This window comes from Ylistrum balloti, unplaced genomic scaffold, assembly GCF_031769215.1.
Source record: "Ylistrum balloti isolate Yb309-2 unplaced genomic scaffold, AGI_CSIRO_Ybal_v1 Utg370840, whole genome shotgun sequence".
Lineage (NCBI taxonomy): Eukaryota > Metazoa > Mollusca > Bivalvia > Pectinida > Pectinidae > Ylistrum > Ylistrum balloti.
In genome coordinates, this window is record NW_026782484.1 from 724,251 (window position 1) to 741,029 (window position 16,779).

The following is a 16,779-nucleotide window of genomic DNA, read 5'->3' on the forward strand; positions in this document are numbered from 1 at the left end:
TACTAATTGGGTACAGGTATTCAGTGAGAGGCTCATGGCCGATTATCTTGTAATACTTCTTTCATTTATCCTAAGAAAGCCTACAATTAACATTAAACACCTGCACACTATAAAAGAGAAAGTTTAAAGCAGTGCTGCTGAGAGGAGGTCTTAGAAAAAGTGTGTCAGTATATAGCAGCAAATTAGGACTCCATTCCATGTGAAAACATCTAGAGGAACCCAGTTAACGTTTCAAAGTTTTGGTCATCAAAGTCACTGATTGTTGGAAAGCTTTTAACTTGGAATACCATTCTTGGCACAGAATGTGACATATAGGGAAAGAAAATTGAGGATATAAGCAGATCTATTAAGAACCAATACTTGGTCTACCAGATTTTGTCTGAATCATTACTTTGTGTCTCAAACATTTGAGGGATGTCGTGATATATAGTCCCACTCCTGATTTACAAGAACTCCAGCTATTCTATACTGAGCTTCTGTGCTATAACCTCTATCCATTGACAAGGCTGTAGCTGTACATGTCTGGGTATCACAGAGAGCAAGGTCAGCAACAGTATTATCTCCAGGGTCAATCTCAGCTTCAGTAGAAAAATCCAGTCCAATTCAGTCCAGGCCTCAGAACTATTTCTAATCCCAGGTTCCCTGTCCTGACTCTAGTCCACTCCCAGCCTCAGTACCATCACTTGGATCTGTCCCTGTACCCTCCCAAATCCCAGCTTTAGTACATCTCTAGTCATGGCCTCTATATCATCTCCTGTTCAAGCCTCAGTACAACCTCCAGGGTCAGTCTCACTACTCTCCCAAGTCCCAGCCTTAGTTACATCTCCAGTCATAGCCTCAGTATCATCTGTTCCAGCCTAAGTACTATCTCCAGGGTCAGTCTCAGTACCCTCCCAAGTCCCAGCCTTAGTACTATCTCCAGGGTCAGTCTTACTACTCTCCCAAGTCCCAGCCTTAGTTACATCTCCAGTCATAGCCTCAGTATCATCTGTTCCAGCCTAAGTACTATCTCCAGGGTCAGTCTCAGTACCCTCCCAAGTCCCAGCCTTAGTACTATCTCCAGGGTCAGTCTTACTACTCTCCCAAGTCCCAGCCTTAGTTACATCTCCAGTCATAGCCTCAGTATCATCTGTTCCAGCCTAAGTACTATCTCCAGGGTCAGTCTCAGTACCCTCCCAAGTCCCAGCCTTAGTATATCTCTAGTCATAGCCTCGGTATCATCTTCTGTTCCAGCCTCAGTACCATATCAAGGGTCAGTCTCGTTGTCACATCTTGTGTTAGCTTCAGTATCACCTCCAGTCCAGTCCCAGCCTCAGTACCATCTCATGAGCCAACCTTACTGTAACATATAGTTTATCTCCATTCATCTACCCTCAGTGTCATGTCCAGTTTAGGTTTAGTCTCAGTATTATTTTGCTAGCCTCATTACATCTCAGTATTGGTTTCGGCCCTAGTTGTGAATGCTTAATAGTTCTACATTGTGCAGTAGTCCTAACTCTGAATGTTGTGTTCCTTCATGAATAACACCATAACCTATCCTCTACAGTCTCAATTATAGAAAATTTCTGTGAACTCAGTAACCACAAATTTTTCTTTGCTGTGAATCTTTTAGTTTTGGAAACGTTAAGGTTTACTTTATGACTTTATGAATCACCTTGAGAAGTGTTGAAGGTGTTGCCAAGCAGGCGAGAACACTAGTACAGATTTTATTGGCATTCAATCAACTCCAAATGAAGATCACCTTAAAATTAACACCCTATCAATACACAGGGAGCATGCCTATGTTAGCTGCCACATTTTGATCAGGTGTGGAGCGGATGTGCTGTAATAAAGAAGAATTTACCCATTTATTTTAAGAGTTCCTTTGTGTGGTACACCATAGCCTAATAAATCTATACTACTGCCTTTCTACAGATAGCTTTTGAAGCTTTTATCAATCTGCAGATCATTTTTCATGGAGGCGAAACTAAATTAAAATTGATAGATTTAATTATTATTTCAAAATAATTTACGGCATTAGATAAATATTCCCTTTACACCATGTTTGACCTTAAGCAAAGTTCATATGATCTTTTTTGTCATTGATCAGCAGGATGTACTGACTAAAGTAGTGGGGAGCAAAGGAAGAGTGGGTGAGGGGAGAGGAGAACCCAGAGAAGGGGGAATAGAGGGGACAGAGGGAGTAGAAGGGGATGGAATAGATAGGAGGGAGGGGACAGGGCAAAATGGACATTTTCAAGAAATAGTATTTCTACATTTCAAACAAGTTGGTTTTCATAAACTTTCCATTTACATATCTCAGTATTTATCTTTTATCTTTATGGTAAGTTTCAGTTTTGGAATATTTTTACTAAAATGTTTCCCATGGTAATGCCTAGGCATTAAAGGAAAAGCTATAGAAGTCACCCAAAAAGTGCTCAATTACACTATAGATAAGAGACATACTAAAACTTGTCAGTGAGCTAAACATCTTTTTATTAGGTTGTAAACAAATCACATGAAAAAATGTTTGTGGAAATCCAGAAAGATAGAAAAAAAAAGATACAAACAACTGCAAGGAAAGGTACACCGCGGGTTCTAACTGTTTACGCTGTGTACAATATCTATCATTGAATTTTCTCTTCCTACTCTAGTGTGCCTTTGGGTTGTTCTACATGTTGTGTTTTTGTAGTATTTGTCCGCTGAGGTTGCGATGATCTGTATAATGGTGGTTTGTTTGGGTCAAACTGGTCCAGGTATGCACTAGCTGTTGCTACCAATTATCTTGACAGGCATATCAGAGGGATGTTAATGTTCTAATGAGTAGGAGACTGCACCTCCGACACTGTTCAGCTCTGTGGTCAATCTCTGAGATAGGAGAAGCTGACCAATGGGATGACTTTGTCGACCCTGTGATGATTACTATAGGCTCTTACTATCTGCACAGGGCCAACAGAAAAGCATGTGTTTTATAAGACATGGACGGATTTGTATATGTTCTGACATTTTATATTGTTAAGTAATTGTTCACATATTTGTAGCAGTCAATTTTAACCTTTTAATTCCTGTTTGGTATTTTTGAATTATTTTTAGTTTTGTTGCTGTAGAGAGGGGTAGTGATCTTGGTGTTCTGACCGTCTATGCACCTAACTGGCAATCAAATGCAATTGCTGTCCATGCATACAGCTTCATCATTGGGCTCTGATCGTAAAACTGTCCCTTTGAATCTACTGTTTGTATGGATCTAACCCAGCAGTACTGAACTGCCCTATAACCTTAAGTGATTTTACTTTTACCTTAATTGTATTTTATAACAAGATGTATGATGTACTAAATTTGTTTTTGACTTTTGTAAGATATACAGATTGTCCATTAGGCCTCCCAAACCAACCTAAAAGAAAAACAGCTTGTCCAGTACATATTCCAGCTTCCCCAAACTATCTGTAAAAAAGTCATCTTGACTGAAAGTTATAGCAATCTCTCCCAGCGTACTGGTAAAAAAAAACCCAGCTTGTCCAGTATTTGCACCCTCCCCAGTCTACCTGTAAAATAAACAACTTGTCCAGTATTGCACCCTCTCTAGTCTACCTGTAAAATAAAGAGCTTGTCCAGTTTGCACCCTCCCATAAACATCTTGTCCAGTACTGCACCATCCCAAGTCTACCTGTAAAATAAACAGCTTGTCCAGTTTGCACCCTCCCTAGTCTACCTGTAAAATAAACAGCTTGTCCAGCTTGCACCCTCCCCAGTCTACCTGTAAAATAAAAAGCTTGACAAGTATTGTACCCTCCCCAGCTTACCTGTAAAATAAACAACATGTCTAATATTGCACCCTCCCCAGCTTACCTGTAAAATAAACAACATGTCTAGCATCGCACCCTCCCCAGCTTACCTGTAAAATAAACAACATGTCTAATATCGCACCCTCCCCAGCGTACTTGTAAAATAAACAGCTTGTCCAATATTGCACCCTCCCCAGCTTACTTGTAAAATAAACAACTTGTCCAATATTGTTCCCTCCCCAGCGTACCTGTATAATAAACAGCTTGTCCAGTATTGCACCCTCCCAGCTTACCTGTATAATAAACAGCTTGTCCAATATTGCACCCTCCCCAGCTTACCTGTATAATAAACAGCTTGTCCAATATTGCACCCTCCCCAGCTTACCTGTAAAATAAACAGCTTGTCCAGTATTGCACCCTCCCCAGCTTACCTGTATAATAAACAGCTTGTCCAATATTGCACCCTCCCCAGCTTACCTGTATAATAAACAGCTTGTCCAATATTGCACCCTCCCCCTCTTACCTGTAAAATAAACAGCTTGTTCAGTATTGCACCCTCCCCAGCTTACCTGTATAATAAACAGCTTGTCCAATATTGCACCCTCCCCCTCTTACCTGTAAAATAAACAGCTTGTTCAGTATTGCACCCTCCCCAGCTTACCTGTATAATAAACAGCTTGTCCAATATTGCACCCTCCCCCTCTTACCTGTAAAATAAACAGCTTGTTCAGTATTGTACCCTCCCCAGCCTACCTACATTAGCAAGTACTGAGTTTTTTTCTCTCTTTTTTTTATCTCATCTTGATATGATGGTAAGGTAATTTATACAAGATTTAACTGAGATAAGTTTCTATCAAAGGTCCACCAGGTTCTGTTAATTTGAAGTCCTAAAGTGGGCAATCTGTCTCCATTACCTTCTTTATAAATTATCAGCCCCAAAATTACGCAGACATAGACAACCAAATTTTCTGCTGATTTAAGCAATTTTGTTAGAATCATTTTAGATGATTGCATTAGGTGTACCAACGTGTTTTTGTTTGTGTTGCGTTAATCAGGGGAGGCAGAGGAGGTTAAACGATGGGTATTGTTGTAGGAGTCTGCCAGCAGTTTACTCTGTAGATTGGGTAGGCATGATTTTACACAAGAATAAAACAACTTAACTTTGCAGCAGAATCAAAAGTTCAAGGACATCTATTTTTAACTTCAAAAAATCTTCTCCCTCTGATGTTTTACACATTTTGGATGACTTGGAATTTTGCCTTGTACTAGCAAAGTTTTCTTCATTTTGAAAATGGAAAACTAAACCACAGCCGAGTTTAGCATTCTATTTCATTTTGCCTGTTTTGCACCAAGTTACTAAAAAATGTGTAGAAGTATTTTCGAGCTTGTAAATGCCGGTTACCTACTCCCATGGTACAACTCCCCGTAATGTCATTACTCCATGCATACACATCCTCGTCAAATTACGGGCGAACTGCCAGGGTACATTCCTCGTAACTAGCAATCTACTAGGTGCTGCATGCAGCCATGTTCTACAACTGTTGTTCTTACTACAAACCTCCTGGTGAATTGCTGATGGGAAGACCTAGGGCTGGAGCTACCAGCATGGAATAGCACCTCACAATTCCACTCCCTCAACTTTCAGATTTTTCATTTTTTTTCCTACAGCAGACATATCATTCCTAATTTTATCCTTGTCTTTAGCCAGGTTTTGAATCAGAATTTGTACATACATCTATAGGACTTCCTTGGAACCTGCTGTAGTTAAGAGTATAGTTCCTGCTATAGTTTAGGATACAATACTTTCTATAGTTTAGAGTACCTTATCTGCTATGGTTTAGAATGTAGTTACTGCTATGGTTTAGAATGTAGTTACTGCTATGGTTTAGAATGTAGTTACTGCTATGGTTTAGAATGTAGTTACTGCTATGGTTTAAGAGTACAATACCTTCTATGCTTTAGAGTGCAGTACCTGCTATGATTAAGGATATATTGCCCATTGTGGTTTAGAGCAGAGTGCCTGCTATGGTTTATAGTAAATACCTGCTATGGTCTACAGTACAATACCTAATATGATTTAGATTATATATTTGTTGTGGTTTAGAGTATTATACCATCTGTGGTTGAGAGAAAAGTACCTGCTAAGGTTTAGGATATAGTACCTGATGTACCTGCTATGGTTTAGGGTGTAGTACCTGCTATAGTTTAGGGTGTAGCACCTGCTATGGTTTAGGGTGTAGTACCTTGTGGTTTAGAGTATAGTACCATCTGTGGTTGAGAGAAAAGTACCTGCTATGGTTTAGGATATAGTACCTGCTATGGTTTAGGGTGTAGCACCTGCTATGGTTTAGGGTGTAGTACCTTGTATTGTTTGGAGTAAGTGCCTGCTATTGTTTGGTGTAAGTACCTGGTATTGTTTGGAGTAAGTACCTGCTATAGTTTGGAGTAAGTACCTGTTATTGTTTGGTGTAAGTACCTGGTATTGTTTGGAGTAAGTACCTGGTATTGTTTGGAGTAAGTACCTGTTATTGTTTGGTGTAAGTACCTGGTATTGTTTGGAGTAAGTACCTGATATTGTTTGGAGTAAGTAGCTGTTATTGTTTGGTGTAAGTACCTGTTATTGTTTGGAGTTGTTTGGTGTAAGTACCTGGTATTGTTTGGAGTAAGTACCTGTTATTGTTTGGAGTAAGTACCTGTTATTGTTTGGTGTAAGTACCTGGTATTGTTTGGAGTAAGTACCTGATATTGTTTGGAGTAAGTAGCTGTTATTGTTTGGAGTAAGTACCTGTTATTGTTTGGTGTAAGTACCTGGTATTGTTTGGAGTAAGTACCTGATATTGTTTGGAGTAAGTAGCTGTTATTGTTTGGTGTAAGTACCTGGTATTGTTTGGAGTAAGTACCTGATATTGTTTGGAGTAAGTACCTGGTATTGTTTGGAGTAAGTACCTGTTATTGTTTGGAGTAAGTACCTGTTATTGTTTGGTGTAAGTACCTGTTATTGTTTGGAGTAAGTACCTGTTATTGTTTGGTGTAAGCACCTGGTATTGTTTGGAGTAAGTACCTGCTATAGTTTGGAGTAAGTACCTGTTATTGTTTGGAGTAAGTACCTGTTATTGTTTGCTTTTTTTGGAATATAGCCATGGCTGAGAGTTTAATAAGTGATAAAGTATGGTACTTATTATTGAGTATAAAACAATATGGTTAGATATGATGACACCTTGATCAGATTAATGAAGAGAGAAATTTGTTATTTGTACCCTTTTCCTCTCAAGTGATGAGATGGTGACTAATTAGCAACAAGAGCCCAGGTCTTATGATGAAATATGACCATACTGTTATAGATAGATAATCAAGCAAGCTCTTGTCTCAAGGGCTCCTCTCCATAATTCTTATGATGTACTTCAAGATGAAACTGCTTCACTACATTTTCAGCAGGATCTTTCAGAGTGAAGTTGGTGTAGTACACACAGTACTGGATGTCCGCATTTCCTATGTTTGTTTATCATATCCAGGATATATATGATTGAACGTTTAATCCAGTGTATAAACTGATTCTAGTGTAAAGGTTTACTCCACTGTAAATATTTAGTCTAGTGTGAAGACATATTCCAGTGTAAAGGTTTACTCCACTGTAAATATTTACTCCAGTGTGAAGACGTATTCCAATATATACACATACTCCAGTGTAAAGGTTTACTCCACTGTAAATATTTACTCTAGTGTGAAGACATATTCCAGTGTAAAGGTTTACTCCACTGTAAATATTTACTCTAGTGTGAAGACATATTCCAGTGTAAAGGTTTACTCCACTGTAAATATTTACTCCAGTGTGAAGACGTATTCCAATATATACACATACTCCAGTGTAAAGGTTTACTCGACTGTAAATGTTTCTCTAGTGTGAAGACGTAATCCAGCGTAAAGGTTTATTCCACTGTAAATGTTTACTCCAGTGTGAAGACATATTCTAGCGTAAAGGTTTATTCCACCATAAATACTTACTCCAGTGTGAAGACATATTCTAGCGTAAAGGTTTATTCCACCATAAATACTTACTCCAGTGTGAAGACATATTCTAGCGTAAAGGTTTATTCCACCATAAATACTTATTCCAGTGTGAAGACATATTCTAGCGTAAAGGTTTATTCCACCATAAATACTTACTCCCGTGTGAAGACATATTCTAGCGTAAAGGTTTATTCCACCATAAATACTTACTCCCGTGTGAAGACATATTCTAGCGTAAAGGTTTATTCCACCATAAATACTTACTCCCGTGTGAAGACATATTCTAGCGTAAAGGTTTATTCCACCATAAATACTTACTCCCGTGTGAAGACATATTCTAGCGTAAAGGTTTATTCCACCATAAATACTTATTCCAGTGTGAAGACATATTCTAGCGTAAAGGCTTATTCCACCATAAATACTTACTCCAGTGTGAAGACATATTCTAGCGTAAAGGTTTATTCCACCATAAATACTTACTCCAGTGTGAAGACATATTCTAGCGTAAAGGTTTATTCCACCATAAATACTTACTCCAGTGTGAAGACATATTCTAGCGTAAAGGTTTATTCCACCATAAATGTTTACTCAAGTGTATAGGCATATTCCAATATAAAGGCATACTCCAGTGTAAAGGTTTACTCCAATATAAAGGTTAATTTTCTTCAATGTAAAGGTTTACTCTAAATGAAAGATTTTCTCTAGTGCGAATGGAGATTTACTCTAGTGCGAATGAAGATTTACTCTAGTGCGAATGGAGATTTACTCTAGTGTGAATGGAGATTTACTCTAGTGCGAATGGAGATTTACTCTAGTGTGAATGAAGATTTACTCTAGTGAAAATGCCTATTTTTGTATAAAGGTTTACTCCAGTTGAAAGGTCTATACCTTTAGATTTTGGAGGTCATTTGTCAGGGTTACAGGTCCAAGATCACCCCAGAAAGGTTATGTACGAGAAATGGGGGGAAGAGTGGTTAGTTCAGGCCTGTGTCTATCACGTACAGCTTCATTACATAGGGGAGTAACTGTGGTTAGTTCAGGCCTGTGTCTATCACGTACAGCTTCATTACATAGGGGAGTAACTGTGGTTAGTTCAGACCTGTCTCAGTCACTTACAGCTTCATTATATAGCTGAGTAACTGTGGTTAGTTCAGGCCTGTCTCTATCATTTACAGCTTCATTATATAGGGGAGTAACTGTGGTTAGTTCAGGCCTGTCTCTATCATTTACAGCTTCATTATATAGGGACGTAACTGTGGTTAGTTCAGGCCTGTCTCTATCACTTACAGCTTCATTATATAGGGGAGTAACTGTGGTTAGTTCAGGCCTGTCTCTATCATTTACAGCTTCATTATATAGGGACGTAACTGTGGTTAGTTCAGGCCTGTCTCTATCATTTACAGCTTCATTATATAGGGGAGTAACTGTGGTTAGTTCAGGCCTATGTCTATCACTTACAGCTTCATTATATAGGGACGTAACTGTGGTTAGTTCAGGCCTGTCTCTATCACTTACAGCTTCATTATATAGGGACGTAACTGTGGTTAGTTCAGGCCTGTCTCTATCATTTACAGCTTCATTATATAGGGGAGTAACTGTGGTTAGTTCAGGCCTATGTCTATCACTTACAGCTTCATTATATAGGGACGTAACTGTGGTTAGTTCAGGCCTGTGTCTATCACTTACAGCTTCATTATATAGGGGAGTAACTGTGGTTAGTTCAGACCTGTCTCTATATCATACACTATCATCTTGTGGTTTATGAGGTTTTACATAAATTACCCTCATCAACTGTGTGCCGTGGGAAAATATCGTCAGTGTCACAATCCCATAGCAAAGCTCAGGTGTGATTTTGTTTTTAGATATTAATTTATTCCTGCACATAAAATAAATGGCTCTTCACTATGTTTCTCGTGCATTTGAAAGGAACTTTACTAAATGTGTAACTGATTTTAATAAACTGTCCCTGCCGGCCGTGTCACTCTTGATAATATGGTGGTCCTTACCTCAGACAGGTGTACACATTCTCATTATCATTACCATATAATAATTGTGAGAACCTTTACAGAGATGTCTATAACTACAAAACATATTGAAGACTTTAACTGGATTGATATTACATGATGCCATCTATCATATCATTAAATAAAATTTAAAAAAAATTGATGTTTTGGAGTTATATTGATAGAGAAGTAAAAAAGAAGGTCATGAGATTAAAATATTTCCTTAGTAAATCCTTGCAGATGAAATGAAAAAGGACTGGGTTGGGGGGAGCTAGAAGTAAGAAAGGAAGATTTAGGAATGAATACTTCTGAATACGAAGTATAGAGAAAAGAGAGGAAAATAGACATAAATAAGAAAAGGAAAGGAAGAACTAAATGAGAGAAGAGGGAAGGGGTGTTAGTGAAGGTGAAGAAAGTGAAGATTAAAGATGAAGAAGAGTTAGCGGGATCGTGAAAAGAAGAATAATGAGGAATGGTGAAGATGAGGATGAGAGAGAGAATGGTAAATAAAGGAGTAAAGTTGAGCATAGAAGGTGTACTGGTTTATGTTGGTTTATGAAGCAGCTTCTGGACAAGATGCTGATGAATAATGTCTCCAATTATTGCACAATAGTGGCAGATTGTCTCATTATGCATTCTGAAGATGTGTGGTGATACATATAGCGTGATTGTTGGTTGGGAAGTGTATCTACAATGTCATGGTAGTGCCAAGGGCTGAATCTGGATGGGTGCCTGTGTCCTAATTACTGGGTATGCTCACATTATCACACACTGAACAACTCATCATACTGCAATTAAAAATACTACAGCTGTTTATGTTATCACTAAGTTAACGAGTCTCCCCTCTTAATTACAAATACTACAGTTGTTAAAGTTGTCACTGATATAACAAGTCTCAATGCACTCTCAATTAAAAATACTTTTGTCATTTTCCAGTTTATAATATTAGAGGTGTTTATGTTATATCAAAGATACAACAAGTCACTACTCTCAGTTAAATTTACTACAAGAAATAAATATCCACTCCCTATCAAAAATATTACGAGTTTCAGATCTCAATTAAAGTTACCAGAGAAGCTTAGAAACACAAAATGAGTCTCCGCTCTGAATTAAAATTACCAGAGAAGCTTACAAACACAAAACGAGTCTCCGCTCTGATTTAAAATTACCAGAGAAGTTTACAAACACAAAACGAGTCTCCGCTCTGAATTAAAATTGATAGAGCTGCTTATTATTATCACTGACATAATAAATTGCAACTCTCAATGGAAATACTATTATCTTATAGTATTACGGACTTACGGATTTTATATATCATGAAGTTCTTTACATTGTCACAGACACAACCATAAAGTTTTCTATTGTCAATGAAGTTGATCCAAAATTTGAAATGGCATGATTAAGAAAATATAATAATTATGGTTGTTTGAACTTCAGCACAGAAATCAGTATTTTCACATGACTACGTGATGTTTATGTTTCAGACGACGGTCAGATTATTGAGCGTGCTGCACATTCAGGCATCATACTCCCTGGCCAGGACTGGCACACGATTACTCACAATGGACCAACGGCTGGACTTATCTACAGGATACGCGTTGTCTGTGATGAACACTACTACAATACAACATGTACCAAATTCTGTCGCCCTCGTAATGACAAAATTGGACATTATAACTGCGATCAAAATGGCGATAAAGTTTGCATTGATGGTTGGATTGGGCCAGATTGTGAGGAAGGTAAGTATCAAATCTCAAACAATATGGATTCATCTGTCAAGGACAAAGATATCAATGGAATGTCCTTGACATCAAAAGTCAATAGTCAAAGATAACAATGAAATGTCCTTGACATCAAAAGTTATTGACAAAGATAACAATGAAATGTCCTTGACATCAAAGTCAGTGACAAATGTAACAATGACATGTCCTTGGCATCAAAGTCATTGACAAAGATAACAATGAAATGTCCTTGACATCAAAGTCAGTGACAAATGTAACAATGAAATGTCCTTGACATCAAAAGTCATTAACAAAGAAAACAATGAAATGTCCTTGACATCAAAAGTCAGTGACAAATGTAACAATGAAATGTCCTTGACATCAAAAGTCATTAACAAAGAAAACAATGAAATGTCCTTGACATCAAAGTCAGTGACAAATGTAACAATGACATGTCCTTGACATCAAAGTCAGTGACAAATGTAACAATGAAATGTCCTTGACATCAAAAGTCATTGACAAAGATAACAATGAAATGTCCTTGACATCAAAGTCAGTGACAAATGTAACAATGAAATGTCCTTGACATCAAAGTCAGTGACAAATGTAACAATGAAATGTCCTTGACATCAAAAGTCATTAACAAAGAAAACAATGAAATGTCCTTGACATCAAAGTCAGTGACAAATGTAACAATGAAATGTCCTTGACATCAAAGTCAGTGACAAATGTAACAATGAAATGTCCTTGACATCAAAGTCAGTGACAAATGTAACAATGGAATGTCCTTGACATCAAAAGTCAGTGACAAATGTAACAATGGAATGTCCTTGACATCAAAAGTCAGTGACAAATGTAACAATGGAATGTTCTTGACATCAAATGTCAGTGACAAATGTAACAATGAAATGTCCTTGACATCGAGGACAAAAGTTGTAGTTTGTTGTTAACATAGAATGTATTTAACAAAAGTGCAGCACTTTCCATAAGGAAGCACTGTATTAAGTATTAGTTTCACGCAGTGCTTCCTTATGGAAAGTGCTTGCATGAGATTGCTTTTCAGTGTCAAAGGTCAAGGTCACTGTTACAATAAAAAGAAAAAAATTTCTGTGTGAAATCTAGTTTGCTTTGGCCAATCTAACCCAAACTTCATACAATACTTCCTTACTGAAAGTGTTTGCTCAGGATTGCTTAACAGTTTTGAAGGTCAAAAGTCAAGGTCACTGTTACTGTAAGTAGGAAAACTGGTTTTTCTGCGATAACTCAAACTTGCTTTTGCCAATCAAACTCAAACCTCATACAATGCTTCCAGATTGCTTTTTAGCTTTGAAGGTCAAAAGTCAAGGTCACTGTTACTATAAATACAAATATCAGTTCCCCAACGATAACTACATTTTGCTTTGACCAAAAAATTTTTAAAAAATCATACTTTTTCCTTCCGGAGTTTTGGAGCCACATTGCAGGGTCCTTGCTGACCTGTCAGTGTCCTAGTTTGAGGGATGTCATCATTACCAAGTTAATACCTGTCAGAATCATGTACCTGTGTTGTTGATGTGTAGGTTGGAGGATATTTAATACCTGTCAGAATCATGTACCTGTGTTGTTGATGTGTAGGTTGGAGGATATTTAATACCTGTCAGAATCAAGTACCTGCATTGTTGATGTATAGGTTGGAGGATGTTATTATTACCTTATTAATACAGAGTAATCCTGTATAAGAGACTATTTGAAATAATAATAACTGGTAATAACAGCTCTGGTATCGTGTTTGAGAGAATAGTTGAAACTGTTTGTTGTTGAATTGAAATCCCCACATTGATGGGTAACCCATAGTCATCTCACCTGGCCGTGGGAAATATCATTTAAAATTTTCTAATGTCCCTTTTTAATATCTTTTCATTTCCTTTTCAATAAGTAATGTTTTTCTTTGACATTAAGAGCATTAACAACTTAAGTTTCACATTTCCCAGGTACATTATGTGTAGATACAGCTGACACTTATTCTATACTACAGAGCCACATCACTGACTTTTATGAGACATGGTTAAAGATGATATTATTCAGTTTTTATCTGACTGATACAGGCCTCATGTGCCCTTTGTTTTATTTTCTTGGTTGCTTTTTATTGTCCTGAATGTTCAGAAATATAGCTGTTGATGAAACACATTGTCAAAGCAATGCATGAAGACGTTTTTCTGTGGAAGTTACAAACCTTTACAGAGTAAGGACTACTAATGTTGCACCAGTAAACATTTTAGACAGAATTTCAGTTTATGTTTTCCTCTTATAAATGATTTTGTCTAAGTATTGTGTTTGAAAAACATCAATAATTTTTTTCAAGACCATTAGTCTTTTGAAGAGAAAACTACTAAGCACTTGCTGTATGAATGTTGAGTCTCCAAGTACAATCAATATCTACTTCAAGACGTTTTTATCCCCGACAATTCTAATCGAACATTTGATATGGAGTTTCTATTTGTCTTTGTGTTTGAAAATTGATCATTAGGAATCTTTAAGTTTATTGGGTTAAAAGTTTCTGGTTAATTATACAGAAGTATGAGAGAATATAAGATCATTCTTGTCAATGTAATTTAGGTATTGTATACAACAGTAAAATATCAACATTACAGCAAATCTTATATTGGTCCAGATAAAAAAGTTCCTGATCTGGACTGTTCACTGGAATACGATTCTAGAAGCTTTCATTTGTACTCAGTTCAATAAGAAATTATAAATTCTTAATTGATCTGTTTTTTCTCATTGTCAACATATTTTTTTTTCACTATTTTGAAAAGTCATCAGAAGAAGATAATTACTGAAAACATGTAGAACTCTTACATTGAATGGTAGGTTAACCAAAGTTTCAACAGGTATACATCTGCAATAGACTTCACACTAAGGCAAAACCCAAGAATTTTCTTAATATTTCTGAACTCTTTATTGACTGTTGACCTTGAAGATGAGGTGGAAAGCCCATATCAAAGACAGATAAGTGCTGTGTTATCATTAAAATGTCACTGCTATTTGTGTAGAGATTTCTTTTGTGTAAATGTTTAAGATTTGATTTCCGTTTTTTTTTTTTAGCCATATGCCGCACAGGCTGTAGTCATGGATCATGTGACATCCCAGGAGAATGCAGGTGAGATCTTCTATTCCATCTGCAAATTGGTATTGCTTGACCATACTACAGTAAAAAAAGATGCAGATAGGGCCTAGATATACTAGAATAAAAAGATACTTGGAAATTATGGCCTAGATATACTGGAGTTAAAAGACGCAGAAAGGGCCTAGATATATTGGTGTAAAAAGAAACAGGAAGATACTAAGTATACTAGTGTAAAATGATACTTGGAAGCCTAGCTGTAGTAAAGTATAAAGCTACAGAAAGGGCCTAGATATATTGAAGTAAAAAGGAAGACTGGAAGAGCCTAAATAGCAAAGGTTTTCTCCAGTGATAGGTTAGATTGTTTTGTAGGACAAAATTAATTTGCATGAAAGCTTGCATTATATAGATTCTGTAGTGTTCAGTGTTAGCATAATCTGATATAAATAAGGGTTTGTGAGGTAATGCTTCATTGCTACTGATGGTGGGGCCTGGGTCACTGCTATGGACAGTGGAGCCTGGGTCACTGCTACTGACAGTGGAGCCTGGGTCACTGCTACTGATGGTGGAGCCTGGGTCACTACTACTGATGGTGGGGTTTGGGTCACTGCTATGGACAGTGGAGCCTGGGTCACTGCTACTGACAGTGGAGCCTGGGTCACTACTATGGACAGTGGAGCTTGGGTCACTACTATGGACAGTGGAGCCTTGGTCACTGCTACTGACGGTGGAGCCTGGGTCACTGCTACTGATGGTGGGGTTTGGGACACTGCTATGGATGTTGGGGTTTGGGTCACTGCTAATGACGTTGACGCCTGGGTCACTGCTATGGACAATGGAGCAGAGGTCACTGTTACTGGTGGTGGGGCCTACTGACAGTGGGGTCTAGGTCACTGCTACAGACAATGGAGCCGAGGTCACTATTACTGATGTTGGGGCCTATTGACAGTGGGGTCTGGGTCACTGCTATGAACGTTGCTGCCTATTTCAATGCTACTGATGATGGCCAAGATTGATGGGTTAGATGTTGAAGTTTACCTGGGTAAAGACTACTAAACCTTAACATGTTGTAACATAAACACTGAAATAGTAAACTTTTCAAGGTCAAGGGATTAACCATGGGATCAGAATCAGCATTTTAGGCTCGCATGGTTTTTCTTACTCTGCATAACACTGATATTTCATACGTCTGAAAAATAATATGTGTATTTGATGTTTGGAAAAATGCATGTTTAAAGATAAATTGTAAAAAATTGGAACAAAGGATGATGAGAGGCTGTGATTACCTACATACAAACAGATATACATCGCTTGCTTGTTGAGAGGAGTTCAGGTATTGTGTGGCTGTTGTTCCCACGCTTTACTCTGACACTTCATGTGTCTAATTACAGAGTTACAGATTGGGTTCTATGGGTGATGAAAATTTAACTATATTGTCATTAGTGTCTCCATGTTCAAACATGACTTTTGGTATGGTAAAATTATAGTAGTATAGTAACATTTGTCAGTGGGAAAGTCGGCACAAAAATGTAATTTAACGTGTTATTATAGCACAAGACCCTTAAAATGTCATTTATTTCTCATCATGAATCTCATTAGTGAAATGACAGTTAATTAGCATTACTAAGAAGACTAGTTTGTCATCGTGAAATTACAGTCATTTCTTTACATAAAACATTAACAATAGGTAAATTTACATAATGATACCTGGTAAAGATTAACCCTAGGTAAATTGTACGATCGATAGAAAATAAAAGGATTTTAAGGTAAAACAAGATCTAGCGGTGGATATAATGATCTCAGTTGAATAAAGGAACTACACGTAATTATAGAATTATAAGGTAAAACGGGATCAAGATGTGAATATAGGATATTCAGGTGATTATAGGATTTGAAGGTAAAACAGGATCTAGAGGTGGATATAATGATCTCAGGTGAATAAAGGATCTACAGGTAATTATAGAATTATCAGGTAAAACAGGATCCTGATGTGAATATAGAATATTTGGAACATTATGGGATTTGAAGGTAAAACAGGATCAAGAAGTAAATAAAGGAATCTGAGTTTGCATGATATACTAGCTACAGTGTTAAGGCTCATTAAATGTCAGCTGCAAAATCCTACTTCTTTTTCCCACAACACAATTCTTACTCCATATTCCTTCTTCATGTTGATATCAGAA

At 37.3% G+C, this 16,779-nt stretch overlaps 1 protein-coding gene across 1 annotated transcript in view; it reads left to right on the forward strand.

Annotated features, from left to right (window-relative positions):
* The window catches only part of LOC132558932 (protein jagged-1b-like), a 114,066-nt gene that overhangs the window by 60,106 nt on the left and 37,181 nt on the right, over nt 1–16,779 (forward strand). The window contains exons 3-4 of the mRNA XM_060223551.1: nt 11,257–11,511; nt 14,578–14,632. Of these exons, the coding sequence (XP_060079534.1) occupies nt 11,257–11,511; nt 14,578–14,632 (310 nt within the window). The remainder of the gene's footprint in view (nt 1–11,256; nt 11,512–14,577; nt 14,633–16,779) is intronic.